This window comes from Stenella coeruleoalba (assembly GCF_951394435.1).
Source record: "Stenella coeruleoalba genome assembly, chromosome: 4".
Classification (NCBI taxonomy): domain Eukaryota; kingdom Metazoa; phylum Chordata; class Mammalia; order Artiodactyla; family Delphinidae; genus Stenella; species Stenella coeruleoalba.
In genome coordinates this window covers 130,227,013-130,248,002 of record NC_137149.1, presented here as the reverse complement: position 1 = coordinate 130,248,002, position 20,990 = coordinate 130,227,013, and the positions used below count along the sequence as shown (strand labels likewise).

Here is a 20,990-nt window from a genome sequence, read left to right as displayed (position 1 = left end):
AACGCACAGAGTTAACATACAATATGATAGAGATATCCAGTGATAGTTTTTCCCCAGTGTTAGCAAGAGTATTCAACTTTCCACTTGTATGATAACTACTAGAATTAACATTGATGGTGATCATGATGAAACCAAAGCATAGTGTCAACATCACCCTTATTCAAATAAAAAACTGAGGTCATTACATGATCAGCATTTCTCAGTCAACAAACGCCCTACAAACCAAGTTAGCTGGCTAAAGACAAGCCTTGAGACATGATGCATACAGTCTATAGGCTTACTGGAAAGGAAGTTTCTGATGCCCCTAGTGATTAGTCAGCACATAGTAGTTCCCTTAGTCCTTGAAGATACTAACCGAAAAGAAATTCACTACTTTCAAAACTTATGTTAGCTAAAATCTAAACTCATAAATTAGCTATAACCTAAGAATAAAGTTCAATCCCAATTATTTAAATGTGAAGTGGGAGGAGACAGCTTATTTCAGGAAGCAAGATTAAATTTAGGAATTGAAATTGTTCAAAATAGCAGACAGCATGGAGTTTAAGAGCTCGAGTTCTTGAGGTAGACTATCGGATTTGAATCTCAGTCCCTTACCAGCCATCTGACCACAGACAAGTAACTCACTCTATACCTGTTTCCTCACGTATAAAATGGAATGGTAAGAGCATCCATCTCATGTGGTTGTTGTGAGAATTAAGTAAGTAGATACTCATAAAGGGCTTAGAAACAGTGTTCAATACAGAGCAGATGCTAAGTCTAGCTGTTAGGAGAATGATGCATACAAAAGAAAACTTTTAGAATACCAAAACCCTAAAAAGATGACATGACAACGTAGTGGTTAAGAGCACACACTGCAGAGCCCAAATTGCCTAGGTCCTAATCCCAACTCTGCCATGATATGAGGACCCCCTTTTTTTTTTAAACCTCTCTGTGCCTTAGGTTTCTAATTTTAGAATGGAGATATTAATTATACCTACTTCCTTGGGGGTGTCACAAGAGTTAATTCAAGTGCTTCAAACAGTTCTGACACATTGCAAACACTCAAAGCATGAGCTATTCTTTCAGGTTTGGTTCATATTACATTTTATGTAAAGTTCTCTTTAAACATCCCCAAAATACATGCACTGTGGTCATTCTGTTTGATCAGAGTAGTAAAACTGCCTCTGGCTCCCAAACACCACCAACCAACTAGGGAGTTCACATATTTTATTCTTGTTGACAGCCTTATAAGACCACAGCTTGTCCAAATAAAGAATACAAGGGGGGGGGGGGGGAAAGAATAGGGCTGTTTGATAAGGCTGCTTGGTCTAAGAAATATTCAAAAAAACTACAACATAAGCTTTAGAAAGAAAACAAATTTAAAAGCTTAATCAAATGAACTGCTATTGATTAAAAATATTCCAACAATAAGCATTCCAATAAAATGATCAGTGAGGAACAGATATATCTTAACATTCAGAATCTGGGGGGCTGCAGACAAGAATAAATTAAAAATAAAAGAGAGGTGCCTAAAATAAAGAGCATCTCCCATCAGAGTTGTCCACTTGCTAAAACTGTTTGAATCTGGGACTTTTTTTTTTTTTAAAGTTTGACCATATGATTCTGACAGTGACAGCTGAAGACCAAACCACATGCACAACAAAACTTTTCTACAGGTTGAATCAAAAATGTCCCACATCAACACTGTTTTTTCCCAGTTTGGAGAGTGTTATGTCAAGTTTCTGTATTACACAGATCTTCAAAGTATTTACAAAAGGAGACAATCTGGTATTGATGAAGAGTACTAGACTCGAAAAGTTCTTTAATAAAAGCTCTTGAAAATTAAAGTTGCAGTAATAAATTGAGTGCCTTGTGCTAGGGGCCTGTTTAAAGCCACACATTAACTTATTTAATCCTTAAGAAAAATCTTGGACTCTAAAATTTGTTTTGCTCACTGCTGCAACCCTAGTGTCTAGAATAGTGCCTGGTACACACGAAACACTCAATTATTTATAGGTCATACACAACAAATATTCATTTTATAGAGGCACACAAGTAAATTTGCCGAGCCCTAGAATTCTAACTGGAGCATTTCTGCTCCGAAGTTCACACTCCTAACCATTATACTGCCTCTCTAGAGCTTTTAAATCATTAAAGTGGTGTCACAGCAGCTGGGTATCACCTGTAAAAGAAAAAAAATCAATGAGACCTTCCTTTAAAGTGTTCTGTTCCACGTGCATAAAAATCTATGGATTTGAAATTATTCCACATCTTAGTGGCCCGAATTAATTCCTATAGATAAAAGGTTTTGATTTGTACTGAATACTACGTTCAACTATATTGCAAAATATAACTATGCTTCTCCAGTGTGTTGCTGGCCTTCAAAGTGGTCATAGAAAGAGATGTTTAATAATCCTTTGTACTTTAAGCCTTAACTCCTAAACTCCTCTCTTTTTCCATGGTCTCAAAAATACAAAGACTGAAGTTTGTATTTCACATAAGCCCCCAGAAACAATGCAGTGATGGCCTAAATCAAAATTTACCATTTCAACATCAATACTTTGAATCTAAACTTTCATCATTCATAAGATACCAGTTTTGCCAAATAAGTTCCAAAGTCACACGTTAAATAAATGTAAAATTAAGCAGCATCAGGTCTATTTTTAGTAAAGCCAAGTCCTTGCCATTCCGTCCATGTATACTATTTAAAAAGCAACCTATCAAAACCAAAGTTTGTAATCCACAACCTCCTCTATTTCCTAGTTTTAGTAAGGCTGAATTTATTCCATGGCATTTTTTTCAAGTTAGCTGTAAATACTCCACCCTCCTCGATTGTGCAAGAACCAAACACATCACACACAAGTTACAAAAAAGGGAAATACAGTCTGAGAGTCTGAATATAGATAAGTCTCGAGCAGGAGATCTTAGGGCAGTGTACAACCTGATGTAAAAGTTAACATTTAACAAAGAATATTATTTCATATTATTACGAAAGGAGATGCCGGAAAGAGCCTGAACCACTTAAAGCAGCCGCCATCTTAAAATGCGGGATAGAAGTTAGAGCAAGAAAATGAGACTAAACCACCGGAGGTGGAGGTTCCGCTCACCCACCGAGCCTCGAAAAACCCTATTTTTTCCAACACGGATCCACAGTGTACCATCAAACCTCGTTTTAAATAACTTAACAATTTCCCCGGAGGCTGCTATGAAACGGACTGAGGCAGACATAGGTACACCTACCCTCCTCTCGCTGCCACCACACTCTCCCCCCCTCCCCCGCCAAAGCAAAACGGAGCTTCCAGAAGGGCTTTCCATCAGTTCCCGGCGCGCCTCTGATGAACAGTTTCGGGTGAAAAGCCGCAACTACAAAACACAGAAAGCGGCAACACTGTGTCAGCCCACCTCCTCCCAGCCCCACTTACTCCTGTGCAAGCTGCCCAGAGTCGAGCAGTTTCTGGCCAGGCCCATTCACTACTCTTCAGCCGGTGAGACTTCTACCCCGACCCCTTAATCACGTTCGGGACCCGCCGCATTTCTTAGGTCTTCTCTCCTCTGAGCTTCCCCCGTCTCTTCTTCCAGAAGGCTCGGAGCCTTGATCTTACAACTAAAATAAGTTTCCAAGCCCCGAGAATAGGAAGCGCCGTGACATTTGCGGGAGCGTCTCCCGGCAATTCCGAAGAGGGACTAAACTCTTCTCGAAGAATCGAGGCGCCTGCAATCACCACTCTCCCTCATCGCTAATTTGCACCGATTCCATTGAAACACGCTCAAGATAACACCTCACTTGCCGCAAGTGCTCTGTTCCTGAGTTTTCCCCCTCGCTTCTTCTTAAAGTACAGCCGCGTTCCCCATCCCCCAATGGACGAAGTGACCCAAGGAAGAGTCTTTCCGAAATTATACGCCCCCCCAATGCCAAGGCTCTCCCTCCCGGCTGGGCCTTCCTTTTCTCTCACGCCCCCATTCCCTCCGCCCCATGGGTTACCTTATTAATCCGTTTCAGCGCCATAGTCTGTGCTTTTCGTCTGGCTCCTCACTATCTCGGTGTGTGTTCAAAGTTCCGGCCAAAACTCTTGATTATCCCGGCGGCTGGGAAGGATTGTCTCTTGGTCTCACACCGGCTCTGCCAGACACAGGCGCCTTTTGCAAAAACGGAGCAGATCAGCACTCGCACAGGCCCTGCAGAGACCCTGACGAGTCCAAGTCCCTCAAAAACGGTCGCGATCCGGGGTGGGTGGGGCGGCAGAGCCACCGACAGCCTCTATGCCGAGCTTCGGCCCGAAGAGGGGGCGAGGGTGCCGGGAAGAGCGGAGGGGTGGCTCCAACTGTGACTTCCCGGCCTCTCGAAAGGAAGAGACCCGGGTGGGAAAGGAAGAGGCGTAGGAGAAAGGGGTGGGTGCGGGGCAGGGTCCGGGGCCCAGCAGAGGAGGAGCCGGGGCCTAGTCGGCGCTACGCCGGCGTCACTAGGGCAAAGAAAGGCAAGGGGGGAGGGGAGAACAGGAGACTCCGGACTGACGCCCGGCTTCTTTCGGCCGCTGCTCAAAAGTGCGGTCGGGGAGGGGAAGAAAATAAATCAGAGGCTGGATGTGTACCGCTGTCCCCGCAGCTAGAGCTATGCTGTGTCGGCCCTGACGCCACCATACACTCCGCCTTCCAGCGCGCTCCCGCGCGCTCCCGCCCGCCCAGCCACCGCCACCACGCGCCCGAGCTGCCCCTGAGGCTCCGGCTTAGGTGCGAGGACGCGCCCATTCCCCCTCCCCCTTAAACGGGAGAGGCCCCGGCGTCCCCAGCCTTCCCACCCTACCCCACCCAACAGGCTGGTCACTCAAGCCACCGAGGGCCTGTATTTCCCTCCTTACCCGGCCGGCCACTGGGCCGGCCTCCCTTCCCTTCCCCTAGCCGTCCACACCCACGCGTACAGAGGGGCCGGGGCCTCCCTCAAGCTGCGGCCTCGGCCTCCTCCCCGCGCGGCAGCTGGTGCCTCCCCGGCCCTACGGGGCTCACGCGCACGACACAGCCACAAGATGTCCGCTCTGACGGAACTACTGCCAGCTGCCACGCTCCGCCCCTCCCCCCTCCTCCTGCCTCTTCACCGCCGCGTATCAGTCCGCCAACGCCGCCGTCGCGAGCGCGGCGCGAATCTAAGGGCGAAAGAGGACGGCTTGTTCCCCAGGTCCTGGGCCGAGCGTATCTGTGCCAACCCCCTTCTCCTTTTCGGAACAGCACCTTCTTACTAAACAGATCGGAGGTTGGACTGGGAGGGCGGGGGCCGGAGGCAGGTCATGGGCTGGGGGGAAGGGTAGACGAGCGGCGGAAACCCTTAGACTCAGAGAAGCATCGAGAACCGGAAGGAGACCATGGGAGGAAGGTAATGGAAGCGGCAGCTGCGCGGTCGAGCCCCATGCCCCTCCCGACAGCGTCCCCCAATTTCCTCACTTGGTATTGAGGAGACGAATCTCGCGAGAATCTCGTGGCTGGCTAACAGGAGCTGTAGCGCTGCAATGACTTAAGGGCAGTTTTGTGCCCTCTTCCTGATAGGGGCCCGCCCCCAAATCCACAAATTCTCGCGAGATGCAATGGGGCACCGGATCGACCTGGGGCGGGCCGTGGCCGGGAAGCACCGCCCCTGAATGCTTATATTGGTGGGAGGGAGAGGAAATGGAGTTTCCCGCACTGGTAAGAGCGCGAGCCGACACATCCCTCTGTCAGGCGCTCAGTCAGGAATGTGCTGTGGGAGGTACTATGGGTTAATTACCGGATACCTTTAGTCTACGTTGACTCGGGCTTTTGAAGTTTCCGGTGCAGCAGGTGAGCGATATTGGCTCGCCTGCCGGCCTGGGCTGGTTAACCTGTGGGAGGAGTCGCCCCTCAAAATGGGAACAGTTATTTCAAATAGAACCGGGCAGGCAGCTGATCAGCGCTCCCACGTGCGGAATCCTAGTGCTATTCTGACCCTAGGGCCTAGAGGGTCAGCCCTGAGAACCGAGTGACCATTGACCAGACCCCAGAATTAGAGCAGCCTAGAAATCAAGCTCAACTGTGAATTGATTAGGAGGGAGGGTAGGGAGATTGGGACGGGCTGTTTACTTGCCTCTGTAATCAACGATCACCATCGCTAAGGTTTAGGTATGGGCGTAGGTTTAATACCTTTTTCTTCTGTTGCTGTGTTTCAATCCCTAGAGCCAGAAAGTTGCAAAACTCATTCAAGAAGTAAGAGTTTGGGGTCCGAAAAACTCAGTACTTACTGAAATATCCAGGGAGAGAAATACGGGGTTTTATTCTGCCAGTGAAAAGGATGGAGAGATAATTTTGCTTTCTGGTATATCATACTTAGGGCACAGGGTAGTAAGATTAATTTTATAGGGCATTGGAAAGTAAGAACTGACCTGCTTATGGTTTTCTAACGTTCCTTAATGACCCCACTTAAGAGAGTAGAGATCTTTAAGAATTAAATGGAAATATAAATTTGTTTTTTAAATATACTTGACTTTTAAGGGAAAGCAGGAAGCTATTTCCTCCTACTATAAATTATTACTTAATAAAAACTTATTAAGTCTGTGGTAAATTTGTATTATTCAAGTGACCATAACAGCATCACTAGAGCAATTAGTGGAACAGTTCTTTTCAAACTAGTATCTTGGAATCACCTAGGATGTGTTCGAAATGCTGATTTTGATTTAGTAGGCCAGGGGTGGAGCCTGAGATTCTGTAATTCTAACAAGATACAGATTACTCAGAGGACCACCCTGTGAGTACCAGAGCACCAAAGTGCTCACCTCATGGCCTGCTGGACACCTCTGCCCCCTCCTTTTTTCCTAAATAAGCTTCCTTTTGTTCTCTCTTTTAACCAGTCTAATACAGTAGAAACACAGGATTAGACAATTGGAGTGAAAGAAGAAATGCAGGTTTGAGTTCTTGTTCCATTGCTTCCCATTTGTGTGATATTGGTGTGGTTACCTAGTTTCTTCAACACTAAAGTAGGTATAATAATAGCTGTCCTTTCTCAGGGTTATCATATGCTTCAGATGTCATAATGCATGTAAAAGGGCACTGTAGACTACAGTACTGTATAAATGTAAGTTATTAGTCAAACATTAGCTGGCCATAGTGTGAAACAAATCTATAAGAATAATAATAAATATAAGTAATACTTATGGAACATTTATAATGTACCAGGTACAGTGCTTATTAACCTCTTTTCACAAATAAAGAAATTGATGTACAGAGAGATTAAGTTACTGTCCCACGGTCACAAAGCTGATAAATAGCAGAAGTAGAATTTGAACCCATGCAGTTAATATCAGAGTATTTATTGAATGGAGTATTTATTGTCTCTTAATTTAGAAAGTGGGAGGGTAGGATGTTTTAGATTTCTACTTTCAATACTACCCGAAGCTAATTTTATTTGACTTATTTCTCCCTCTATTTGTTTTGCTCTTTCGAAAGCCAAGTATAAGAATGGTAGGAAACATTCCTACCTACTCAGAGGGAACTCACAAAATCCAGGAGGTCCATGAAGAAAAGCCCTAGAGAAGCTAATTTGTACTACCCTAATCTAAACAAGCTTTGGTATGAAAATATAATGGACCACATCAATGCTCTGAATTAACAGAGCACAGAAGAGTGAGACAAATTTGAGGTCAGCGTTCTTAACTGTTTTTGAGCCACAAACCACATTAGCAGGCTGGTGAAGCCATGGACTCTTCTCAGAATTATGCTTTTAAATGTATAAAATAAAATTCATAGCATTACAAAAGAAAAAAAATTGAAACAAGCTCAAAATATTCAAGAAAAACAAACTTTTGATATAGGAATATATGGGCTTTATTAACACTGTAAGATCTAGTGTTGGGTCTAATAAAGACCAAATTTTTGAAATAATGATGAACATAAAATTACCAGAGTTTGCAACAGTTGTAATGTGGTATAAAGGATCTGTGATTCCTATTGGAGATACAGACATAGGTGCAGCTCTTTGGTGCTTTCAGTCATAATTGAAGGAAATGCTAATTTTCAGTTAGAGATTAGTAAAAATAAAGATGTAATTTTTTTTTCCCATTCAATTTCACACACCCCCGAATTCTATTCATGAACTTAATGTTAAAAAACCTTAGGTGGAATCAAGTAGGCATATTACTGTTGGTAGGCTTTGGATTGTGACATTTTAACATGGAAATATAATTGATATTCATAATAATAGTGATTTATTAAGAAAAAGTTTACCACTAGTATACTGTTGTTAAGAAGGCATGGAAGTGTGTAATAGGGTAGGAAATAAATTTATCCCATTTGTTGATTTCTTTTTTTTTTTTGGATACCTATAAAGGTACCCTATAATAAACTACTACCCCCGACATCTAAAAAAAAAAAAAAAAGGTACCCTATAGAAAATTTACCTATCCAGAATGATTCATTTCCCAAGCATTTTGGATAACTTAGGTTTTACTGTATCACTCTTACTTATTTGTAAATGCCTTTACAAATAAGACATGCTGGAAGAATTACAAAATGAAAATAATAACCAAAGATGAAAGAAATTAAAATACTGTGTATTTAAAATTCTAAATAACAAGTGTTAATAATTGTTATTTGATGTACTGTGTGCTGGGCCCTTTAATCCCCATTACACAGATGAAACATTCAAGGTCATACAATTACTAAGTAGTACAGCCAGGATTTAAACCTAGGCAGTCTGACCTCAAAGCTCTCACTCTTTTTTTTTAACTGAAATATAGTTGAAAAGCTCTCACTCTTTACTAAGGTGTTTATTTTTTTTACCCTTCGACTGTTAGCCGACTTTAATTTGCCCACTAGTGTAACAAATACATATTCACTGCCTCAAAATATTTTCACCCAGTGTCTAAAAGGAATTAAAAAAAATTTTATTGAAGTATAGTTGATTTACAATGTTGTGTTATAAAAGGAATTTTCTAAATTCTTCCTTTGCTGTGGTATTGCTTATATCCAACACTACCTTTAAAATAAGTGGGCTAGGGCTTCCCTGGTGGCGCAGTGGTTGAGAGTCCGCCTGCCGATGCAGGGGACACGGGTTCGTGCCCCGGTCCGGGAAGATCCCACATGCCGCGGAGCGGCTAGGCCCATGAGCCATGGCCGCTGAGCCTGCGCGTCCGGAGCCTGTGCTCCGCAACGGGAGAGGCCACAACAGTGAGAGGCCTGCGTACCAAAAAAAAAAAAAAAAAAAAAAAGTGGGCTACCAGTTGGGGCTAGAAAATAGTTTGTTTTACAGAAATTTTTGTTGTAATGGAATTTTGCTTAGAAGATGAAGAAATCCACTCATGCCTTTTCCTGCCCTACAAACATACTTTCATATCTGAAATTAAACATTTGTTTTATAATGGTGCTACTGTATTTTTTATATTGACCACTGTCAGGGTTGTATGGAAGAAATTATTGCATGTAAATAAATCCTAATATATGAAGTTCTAGATTATCTATGCTTAATGGAGGCAAGTGATTATGAAATCCCAAATTCATTTTTATTTGGCACTGAAGTGAATTTATTGGTTGACTATGCTTTCTATTTGTTTGTATTTACACTAGCATACTTACATTTCTACTCAGTTTTGCTAAGGTTAAAATTAAAACGACCATGGCCTAGAAGTATTTTGATGTTTTAAGAGGCAGTTTAGGATCAGCTCAAACTTTAAAACACTATTCACATGTCTGGTATTATAGAGAACTCACTTTACAGTTGCATTTGACCTATTTGAATTACGATGATAGCAACATCCCCATCTGAAAAAAAAGAAAGGAAAATAATCATTTTTTTATATAGCAGTGTGCAGTATGCTAAAAAAGACTATGGTTTTATATATTGAAAGAAACATTCAGAAGTTAAAAAGGTGCAAAAATGTTGAAGAAATAGCTAAACCAGTCCCTTCCTTCTTAATGAATATTGTATTGAAGTCTTTCTAATTATGGTAGGTCAGATTTTCTTGCAGGAAGTGGCATAAAACTGAAGAATATAAAGAATGAAGAAAATTAGCATAAAAGTGGCAGTGGAATAACTAATCCAAATTATGAAGTCCTAATATTATATGAATGCATCAGTGAAGCTACATTATTGTAATGTGAGTACAGGGGTTAATTAAAACGTACTTGTGAATAAACATCGTTAGCGTACACTAGTACATATACTTATGTTATTAATATTACGGCTATATTTTTAGATCTTTGTAATTTTGTCACAGAATTTTTTCTTCTTATTGAAGTATAGTTGATTTACAGTGTTGTGTTAGTTTCTGGTGTACAGCAAAGTGATTCAGTTATACATCTATATACACACTCCTTTTCATTACGGTTTATTTCAGGATATTGAATATAGTTCCCTGTGCTGTACGGCAGGAACTTGTTCTTTATCTATTTCGTATATAGTAGTCTGTCTGCTAATCCCAAACTCCTAATTTATCCCTCCCCCACCACCTTTCCCCTTTGGTAACCATAAGTTTGTTTTCTGTGTCTGTGTTTCTGTTTTGTAAATAACTTCATTTGCGTCATATTTTAGATTCTACATATAAGTGATATCATATGGTATTTGTCTTTCTCTTTCTTACTTCACTTAGTATGATAATCTCTGGGTCCATCCATGTTGCTTCAAATGGCATTATTTCATTCTTTTTAATGGCTGAGTAGTATTCCATTGTGTGTATATACCACATCTTCTTTATCCATTCATGTCGATGGACATTTAGGTTGCTTCCATATATTGGCTATTGTAAATACTGCTGCTGTGAACACTGGGGTGTATGTATCTTTTCAAATTATAGTTTTCCCTGGGTATATGCACAGTAGTGGGATTGCTGGATCATATGGCAGCTCTACTTTAGCTTTTTAAGGAACCTCCATACTGTTTTCCAGTGGCTGCACCAATTTACATTCCCACCAACAGTGTAGGAGGGTTCCCCTTTTCTCCACACCCTCTCCAGCATTTGCTATTTGTAGACTTTTTAATGATGGCCATTATGACTTAACATTGTTACAGAATTTTATAACTTGCTAAGGACACTGGCTCTAACACAGTTTATGCCATTTTATTAATTTAATTACATTATAAATGCTACGGTCCAGATTTAATATAAAACTATGAATATACAAAATGCATGTTTACAAATTCACTTGGAATAGGAAATATGGAACCCAACTCAACCAAACGTTTTTCATATTATTTGCATAAAAATCAAATTAGTTGGGCTTCCCTGGTGGCGCAGTGGTTGAGAGTCCGCCTGCCGATGCAGGGGACACGGGTTCGTGCCCCCGTCCGGGAAGATCCCACATGCCGCAGAGCAGCTAGGCCCGTGAGCCATGGCCACTGAGCCTGTGCGTCCGGAGCCTGTGCTCCGCAACGGGAGAGGCCACAACAGTGAGAGGCCCGTGTACTGCAAAAATAAAAGAAAAAAAAATCAAATTAGTCTTTATACCTTACCACTTCAGAATTTCATTTTAATGATCAAGACAAGTGAGTGTGGTTTAGGAAACTACTTTATTTCATACTGAGAACATCATTTTGACCTTGAGGTGGTGTTTGGCACATAATGAACCACGCCCAAATGTTAAAGCTAAAAATAAATTTGAGCATTTTCAATGTAAAAACTTGTATACATGAATGTTCAGAGTATTATTCATAATAGCCAAAAAGTAGAAACAACCCAAATGTCCATCAGCTAATAAATGGATAAATAAAATGTGGTATATCCATATGATGGAATAGTATTGGTTAATAGGAAAGAACAAAACACTGATACTGCTGCAACATGTATCTTGAAGCTTGAAAATATTCTGCTAAGTGAAAAAAGCCAGACACAAAAGGCCACGTACTGTATGATTCCATTCATATGAAATGACTAGTAGATTACTGGTTACCCGCGACTAGGGGCAGGGAAAATGGGGAGTGACTGCTAATGAGTATGTGGTCTTTTTGGGGGGAAGGTGATGAAATGTTCTTAAGTTGGATAAAGGTGTTGATTACACAACTCTGTGAATATTCTAAAATCCACTTAACTGTACACTTTAAAAGAGTGAATTTGATGGTATGTGAATTATCGCAATGTAGATTTTTTAAAAATAAATTTATTTCATTTTTGGCTGCGTTGGGTCTTCGTTGCTGCGCGTGGGCTCCCTCCAGTTGCGGTGAGCGGGGGGCCACTCTCTGCCACGGTGCGCGGACCTCTCATGGCGGCGGCCCCGGCCCCCTCCCTCTCCCCCTCCTTCCCTCCTCCCCCTTCCCCCCGCCCCCCCGGGGGCGCATGGGCTCCGTAATTGTGGCACACGGGCCCAGCCGCTCCGCGGCGTGTGGGATCCTCCTGGACCAGGGGTCGAAACCCTGTCCCCTGCATTGGCAGGTGGACCCTCAACCACTGGGCCACCAGGGAGCCCTAGATTTAAAAAAACTAATGAATTAGAATTAAAATGTGAGATCAGCCTGGAAACTTACTACTAAATATTTTCAATTTTCTGGTTACTGATGATAAGATAGCATCCTTTTTTTTTCATCCTTTTAAAATGTAAAAAATTTACATCCAGCAAGGTTTTTCCTTCAGTACAAACAACAATGTAATTTAGATTTGGTTTTAACATAATAAGCATTTGCTGTCAGTTAGTCTTAAATTTGGAGATATTTTCATCAATGTTATTTGCTTTGTAAAACATAGTGATTAAAATTAATTTTAAACAGCGTTATATTGGGACTTCCCTGGCAGTCCAGTGGTTAAGACTCCATGCTCCCAAAGCAGGGGACGAGGGTTCCATTCCCGGTTGGGGAATTAAGATCCGCACCCTGCATGCCACGTGGCTGGGCCAAAAAAAAAGCATTATGTTTTATTGAAAATTAAAGTTCATGATTATGATCAGAAATAGAATACATCTGATTTTGGCATACTCTAAATATAGAAAAATTTCTTTAAAATTTCCAATAAAAATCAAGTAGTTTGAAAATTGGGGGTAGATCATCTAGATAAGGAATTTGAGGGTTAGGTGCTGTCAAATGACAAAACTAAAACAATTTAGTAATGAGTTTGATGCCCTTTATTCAAGGGAAAACAATCTGTGGATTGAGGTTGTACAGTGTCTCATAATCAGTGCAACACTCTTTCCCTTCCCCAGAGATTTTGGGCAAGCGTGAGTTTTAGAGCCTTAGAAGTTTCAATGCCAAAACAGGGCATGACTGCCTAGGAAGTCGGGGATTTCCTTGTAAGGCCAGCAGGTCCTGTTTTCTAGGGTCAGGTGAGCTAGTTAATAGTTAAGCTGAGTTGGAGGATTGTGATTGGTGTATGTTAGATTTCCTTGACAGGTGTGTCATGTAATTGCAGGCTGACGTAGATTTAGATTTGTGGTGTGGGCTGAGCCACTGGGTTGGCCTCTATTTTTTGGGTCCCGAAATATGAATTAACTTTAAAAGTACTTAACTAAAAGTAAGGAATTCAAATTAAAATTACTTACCAACAATAATTATAATCTTTCTTGTTTCAGTAACAATCTAAAAAGTCTAAAGTAAACAGAGGTGTGGTGTGATTTAGACCAGAAATGATCATTATTTTACCCATATTGAATTTGATTATTTAAATGTAGGTGAGAATTCTTTAGTAAGAGAGTGATGATAAATTTAAAATTCTTCTATTAGAGAATTTTAAGTTAGGTGTGATTATAGGAATGTTGTACACAGTGGTTCTAAAGAATCAGATCTATATAGTATCTAAGTGGCTTAATGGAGCAACTTATATGAGGCTTTTAGTTTTTAATACTATCTAGTACCTGTTGATTTTTTTCATTGCAAGAAGTACTGATTTTAGCACATGGCACATAAGAATGAAACTTACTAAGAAACATTCCACTACATCTAAAAAAAATTTTAAGAATTTGGCTCATTTGGTGTTGAAGAAGTGTGACAGTTTCAGTGATATCCCATCATCAAAACATATTAAATCTCAAAGTTAATGATTAAGTGAATGGGCTTTATTATATATACCCAGTAAGAACAGTATGATACGGATTCTGCATCTTACAAAAAAACCTATTCAAAATAGAACGCTGGGTGCTACAATACTTGAAATTCAATTCTCCAACAGTAATTTAGACAAAAAGGCCAAGAGTTGATATAAGTAGATATTTGCAGATTTGTGTGAATTTAGCTTTGTCTTGTTTTCCTTCTTTCTATTCTGCACTAATGGAGAGAAAGGGAAGATTACCCTGGAGCATTTTAGGGGTAGGGCTAAATGCGTACCCCTGGCTCAGACAGGGTTGTAAGTAGGGACAAAAGGCAAGGTAAGGACATTGGAGACTAGATGGAGAGGTGTGCAGAAATAAGTGGGAAGGAAAATGTCAAAGGTGGACTGTCCTTGGGGGAACTGGAAGTGAAGAGGAATCCTTTTTTTCTTCCTGTTTACTCAACTACTACAAGGTCTCCTACTTTAGAGAACAGAATTCAGGGTACCACCCTTATGGTGGTTCAGTTTTACATAACTTTTTTGTACTTGCTGGCTTAAAATCTAGTCACTGTAACATGTTCATATATATAATAGTTCATTTTGCCTTCTGAAAAACTTCCTTATTTACAGTTTAAAAAAACGTGGATTTACATTATGGGACTGCTTTTGATGTAAGTTAAGGAAAGTTATACAGTGTGTCAGTCAACAATATTTAGGTCTGACTAGGCTAAGCAGTGTCTTCAGGTTTAGGCCGAAGGATGTTAATGTAGTAGAGATCTGTTGATATAATCACTCCCATCTTTTTAAGTGTTCATTTTTAAAAAAATATTGAATGCTTAGTATGTGCTAGGCACTGAGCTAGATGCTGAAGATACATAGATGAAAGTCAGATGTCACCTTGAGGAAAAATTTTTAACTGGGGAGACCGTTAAGTATCAGACAGTCACCATAGAGTGTGTTCAATGACATAAATGCATGCATAGAGTAATATTAATGTGCCCAATTCACCAGTGGGGGGGGGGGGTTATCTGCAAAAGGGAGCTGTATTTAAACAAGTGAAAAAAAGGGCATACCAGGAAAAAGAAAAGGGAGAAATGCTCCTAGGCAGAACAACATGCACAGTTTCAGAGAACTTGACCAGGTAAGTTTTAGAAATAACAAGTTTCCAAAACTTACTTTGGAAAGTAAGTTTCCAAGGTACTTTGGAACTTTAGAAGGTACTTTGGCTGTAGTAGTAGTAGTAGTAGTAGTAGTAGTAGTAGTAGTAATAGTAGTAGTGGTGGTGGTGGTGGTGGTGTGTGTGTGTGTGTAGGGGGTGGGGGGGATGAATGAGAAAAGAGACAAAACATTGAAAGACAAGGCTGGGTATCTTGAGGGCCTTATTAACAAGCCATGTTAATGAGCTCAGATTTTATTCTGAAGGGTATGGGATGAGCAAATTGAATTTTTAGCATAAAGTCATGATCAGATTTTAATCATGAAAAGATAACTATGATAGCAATGTGGAAGATGTAACAGAAGTGTATGTAGAGGTAAAGAGACCACTTGAGATTCTACTGAAATAATCTGGATGAGTTGTGATTGTGAGAAAGACCTAAAATAGTTGCAGTAATTGCACTAAAGACCCATAATACAGGAGGTATATTTAGTGTATTTAATGGGTAGAGCTGACCTTAAGAAAAAAATTTTTTGAGGCTACCCCTCCAGTTATTTATCAGAATGTTATAATAAAATCATATATATACACACAGACACACACACACACACACGACGATAAACTATAATAAAATTGCAAAAAAAAATAAAGCAAAATATACTTATAAACTTGGTATAAACTCCTTAAGCTCTTAACTCTTAAAGAACTATGAAACTAAAGTTTATATATTAAATGTGGAAAAATGTAAACTAATAAAATTAATATCTGTGTGCTACTTGATTTTTATTTTATTTTTTACAAATTGCCTCTTGAAACAAATACAGAGCTGACTACTGCAGTTTAGGTACTTTTAAATTTGGCACGTCTATACTAACTGCTGTGTTCCATATGTAATGACCAGCCTTCTCTACAGAACCTTTAGGAGACCTTTGTTCATTCTTTCACTGATGTCATTTAGCTTTCACATGCCCAGAAATAAGCAATTGTTACCTATTTCTGTTCTCATTTGCCTAAGACAAAGTACTGTTACATGGTGCCAACAAGGGCATCAACCTAAACACAACACAGGCTCTGGAATCACATGGCAGTGCTTAGTTGTAAGTGGGAATCAAGGTGATCTGGACTATATTAATTACTATAGATTAATGAAATAAATCAACATGAGGAAAAATATCTGGTAAAGAATTCAAAGATTCTAGTTTGAGAAACACTGATGTAGAGGTTATAAAAATCCTTTGTCATATACCTAAAGTTGAATTTGTTGAGTCTGACCTTGTGACTCCTCCATTGATTCCGACTTTACGCATCCAAAAAATATTTGACCACCTACTGAAAATATCAAGTGTCAAATGGTATAGAAGGTTCAAATATACTAGGGATTAGAAATTTGTCAACTAAGATTTGTTATTGAGTCATCTGTCACTGAGTGAAGTGGTTTTGACAGTTTAAGGAGGTCCGGGAGTGAATGGAAAGAGAAAAAAATGGAGAGCTTGGCTATGATAAGAAATTAGAAGGTAGGGTATTAGCTTAAAGGAACTCAACGGAGAATACTGTTTTTTAGAATGGGAGAGATTTGAGTACGTTTATAGTCTAGCAGGAGTCATGAGAGAGATGAGATACAGAATAGAGATATCAATCAATGGAGCCAGTTTCTTCACAAGATGTGACTGTAGGTCAAAAAGTATTTGATTTTGTACAAGGGGTAAACTTACCAGGGACTAGAGGGGAGATTAGAATGGGTAAAAATGAAGATAAATTCTAGGTGGGAGGAGGCAGGAGGTTGACCATTAATACTCAATGTTCTCACCTTTCTTAGTAAAATAGGAAGGAGTGCTATGGATGACAATGAGTTGGGCATGAGAAAAGGAAGTAAATGTGGAATCACTGAAGAGGGAAGCTGAAGAACTAACTAAAGAAAGGAAAGAAAGTCCTTGTTAAGGGCCTAAGGTAGAAGATCATGAATTTGTCGGGGCAATTTTCCATGTGGTTGTATACTTGTTTTCCCTTAGCCTTAAGAACTTTTCACATGTGTGTTTAATGCCCATAGGATTTGTTACTACATGCTTACAGGCTTGTATTGCTAATCAATGTGTGAATATATTTATGTGTGTGTGTGTGTGTGTGTGTGTGTGTGTATATATATATATATATATATATATATCAGTGCTTTTAAAAAATGGTATACTTTAGTACCTTATGTTGGTACTTTTTTTAAAGTGTAAGATCAACAGCTCTTCTCAAAACTTAATGTTCCCATCTCAAGAAACTCAAATGACAGAGTAAAAGTTTTTATGCCAAATGAGAAAGAGAGGGAGTGCGGAAAGAAGTGAGAGGCATTTTACATTTAATTATGATTCATCTAGCAGATATTTATTGAGCACCTACTGTGCATCAAGCTCTGAGCTTGGCTTGTGGATAAAGTTTACATAGTTTTCATACTTTGTTTTTTCCCCAGGAGTCCTTAAGTCTGTAAAACTAATAAGTTGCCTGGGTTGGAAGCTGAAGACTTGCCCACTCGGATTCTTTATCACTTTCCTTCCATCTCCAATCCCCACTTCCACTCAGGATACCTCAGATGGTTCTGTGGGTACCCCTAGTGTTCATTAAACACAGTCTGAAAAACCAAAGGTCTAATGAATATTAATACTGAAGCCTTGTTATAAGAATAATAGTCACATGTAAAACAAATAATATGAAATTTATTAGGGATATATGTAAAGACAGGCACTCAGATGAAGAGAATCTGGCCTAACAGCAGGCATGTGCTAAAGACAACAGCAGTGTGCTTAGGGTTGCCCAAAGAACCTATACAGTTTTACCCTGAAAGATGGAACTGAGTTATCCAGAACAAAGCAGTTACCTTTTACTCATCTCTCCTGGTCATACCACAGTAGATTTTGTTTTTTAAATAGCTTTATTGAAGTATAATTGACATAAAATAAATTGCACATAAAGTATACAATTTGATAAGTTGACATACGTATATACCCATGAAACTATCACCAAAATCAAGATAATGAATGTATCCATCACCACAAGTGTCCTTGTGCTCCTTTGTAAACTCTCTTGTTCCTATCCCTCTCTCCCCTCATCCACAGGAAACCACTGATGTGTTTTCTGCCACCATTGATTAGTTAGTATTTTCTAGAATTTTATTTAAAAAGAATCATACAGTATGCCCTATTTTCTTGTCTGGCTTTTTTCACTCAGCGTAATTGTTTTGAGATTTACCTATGTTGTGTCTCTTAATAGTTCATGTTTTAAAAATTGCTGAGTAGTATTTTGTTTTATGGATATGCCACAATTTCTTCATCCATTCACATGTCAGTGGACATTGGGATTGTTTGCAGTTTCTATTATGAATACAGCTGCTGTGAACATTGTTGTATGACTGTATGGACATAACGCTTTCATTTCTCGAGTAAATAGCTAGAAGTGGAATGGCTGGATCATATAGTAGGCATATGTTTAACTTTTTAAGAAACTGCCAAACTCTTTTCCCAGGTGGTCGTACCTTTTTACATTCCTACCAGCTGTGTATGAGAGTTCCAGTTCCTCCTGACTTCTTATGATTAGTCTTCAGTCGTAGCCATTCTAATAGGAATGTAGTAGTATCTCATTGTCCTTTTAGTTTGCATTTCCCTAGTGACTAATGATGTTCAGCATCCTTTTTTTTTCATTTTTCTTTTCAGCATCCTTTCACGTGCTGCTTTGCCATCCATGTATCTTCTTTGAAGAAATGTCTGTCTATATATTTTTTATCGGTGAATAATGACAGTTTTATTTATTTCTAATTTTTATGCCTTTCCCCTTTGCTTTTTTTAAAAAATAGATCTTTATTGGAGTATAATTGCTTCACAATACTGTGTTAGATGCTGTTGTACACCAAAGCGAATCAGCCATATGCACACATATGTCCCCATATCCCCTCCCTCTTGAGCCTCCTTCTCATCCTCCCTATCCCACCCCTCTAGGTCATTGCAAAGCACCAAGCTGATCTCCCTGTGCTATGCTGTCTATATTTTTTTGCCCATTCCTTGTTGGGTTCCCTTTGTCACTATTTATTTACAGGCAACACAGATTAAACATGTACAGCAGCCTTAAATGATTTTAAAAGTAAAGTCATAACAAGGTAATATATACATGGAGGAATATGAAAAAGGCATGAAGGACTTTACTTTGTGAGATGGTGGAATTTAAGGGTTGACTATATGAATCCGAGTATTTGTTTTTTATCATTAGCTAGCAGAACCACCTCAACTCATATTGCTTATTCCTTGTTACTTCCACAACTAAGAGTGTAGGCCATAGTATGCTAGAGCTGGCTTATGCTGCCTTATGAGTGCCAATTTTAAAATTTTTAGGAATTTTGCAAGCTGACTGTTAAACATAGCCTTTATTAGAAAATAATTGTATAAACTGAAAGTTACAGTAAGATCCAATATAGGACTTAATAATAAATACTTGAAACTCATTTCCTAGTTATTTTGCTGTTTTATTATTATCCACGTTTTTATGAGTATGTCTATTGTGTCCACATGGTGGAAGTATTATTATTTGACAGTATACGCCTCTTTCCAACTCTGTGTTCAGTGATGTCCTGTAGTAGCTTGAAGTGGGTCACAGTGGGAGTATTTACCCCAGAGAAATTTGCAAACATTACAATCAGAACTTTCCCCCATCCTGGAGGGAGTTGTTAAACTTACTGGCATACCAGTAAAGACAGAGCCCTTTGAACTACACTAACTTACTGTCCATGATGAATAATTGAAGCTTCAGTTACACAGAGAATTCACCTTTGTGAAACACTTAATTCCTCAAGAACAGATCAATATTTCTGCTACAGAATGAAGGTTATAACACCTGTTTTCCTTGCTGCTCAGTTTTTTTCTTATTTCCAAGTTCCCTAAGGTTGAGAATGCCAAAGTCTAAGTACTGGATAAGGGAGGGTGCTAATACATTATTTTTGTGATCCCAAATTTAAAAATACATAAAGTACTTTTTTGGAGTAGAACTAGAAAGGATGTTAAATACAGAAAATTGTAATGGGCAAAAAAGTAGGAAAGGCAAACAGCTCTATATAACCAAATTTCTATTCATGTAGGAATAAGGGAAACTAGACTAAAATGAGAAGGAGCAAACCATGATACAAGAGGAAGTACAAACTTAAAAAAGATGCTGGATGTTATTGGGAATTTAAAGTTACCCATTTGGTAACACAGTACAGCAGTCTAGAGATAATCAAACTGGGGGGGACAAACTATTAGTCCAAAAGATAAAGTGACTGATACGGTTGAGTGTCCATTACAATTAATTTTTTTAAAGTACTAGGAGAAGGGGGATGGGATAACTTGGGAGATTGGGGTTGACATATACACACTACTATACATAAAACAGGTAACTAATAAGGACCTACTGTATAGCACAGGGAACTCTACTCAGCACTCTGTAATGGCCTATATGGGGAAGGAATCTAGAAAAGAGTGGATATACGTAAATGTATAACTGATTCAGTTTGCTGTACACCTGAAACTAACAACACTGTAAATCAACGATACTCCAATTAAAAAAAAGTACAAGGAGAAATGAAGAATTTCAGAAGGAATAGAAACCATCTTAAATTTCAGGATCTAAATGAAAGGCATATACATTTAAAATATAAAACAGGGCTTCCCTGGTGGCACAGTGGTTGAGAGTCCGCCTGCCGATGCAGGGGACACGGGTTCGTGCCCCGGTCTGGGAGGATCCCACATGCCACGGGGCAGCTAGGCCTGTGAGCCATGGCCGCTGAGCCTGTGCTCCGCAACGGGAGAGGCCACAACAGTGAGAGGCCAGCGTACCGCAAAAAATAAAAAAAAATAAAACAAACATATGCATATGACTTTCAATAAGACATTTTTTTATGTCTCACATGGAAT

At 39.7% G+C, this 20,990-nt stretch overlaps 1 protein-coding gene across 4 annotated transcripts in view; it reads right to left on the bottom strand.

The window, feature by feature from the left end:
- UBE2D3 (ubiquitin conjugating enzyme E2 D3) overlaps window positions 1-5,690 on the bottom strand; it is a 29,273-nt gene extending 23,583 nt beyond the window's left edge. The window contains exons 1-2 of one of the 4 annotated variants that reach the window (XM_079919675.1): window positions 5,413-5,690; window positions 3,962-4,116 (exon numbers count right to left, since the gene is read on the bottom strand). In XM_079919675.1, coding sequence (XP_079775801.1) covers window positions 3,962-3,985 — 24 coding nt within the window. In that variant the 5' untranslated portion in view covers window positions 3,986-4,116; window positions 5,413-5,690. The other 3 variants (XM_079919676.1, XM_079919674.1, XM_079919677.1) reach the window with 3 other exon arrangements.
- Between the last annotated feature and the right edge of the window lie 15,300 nt (window positions 5,691-20,990).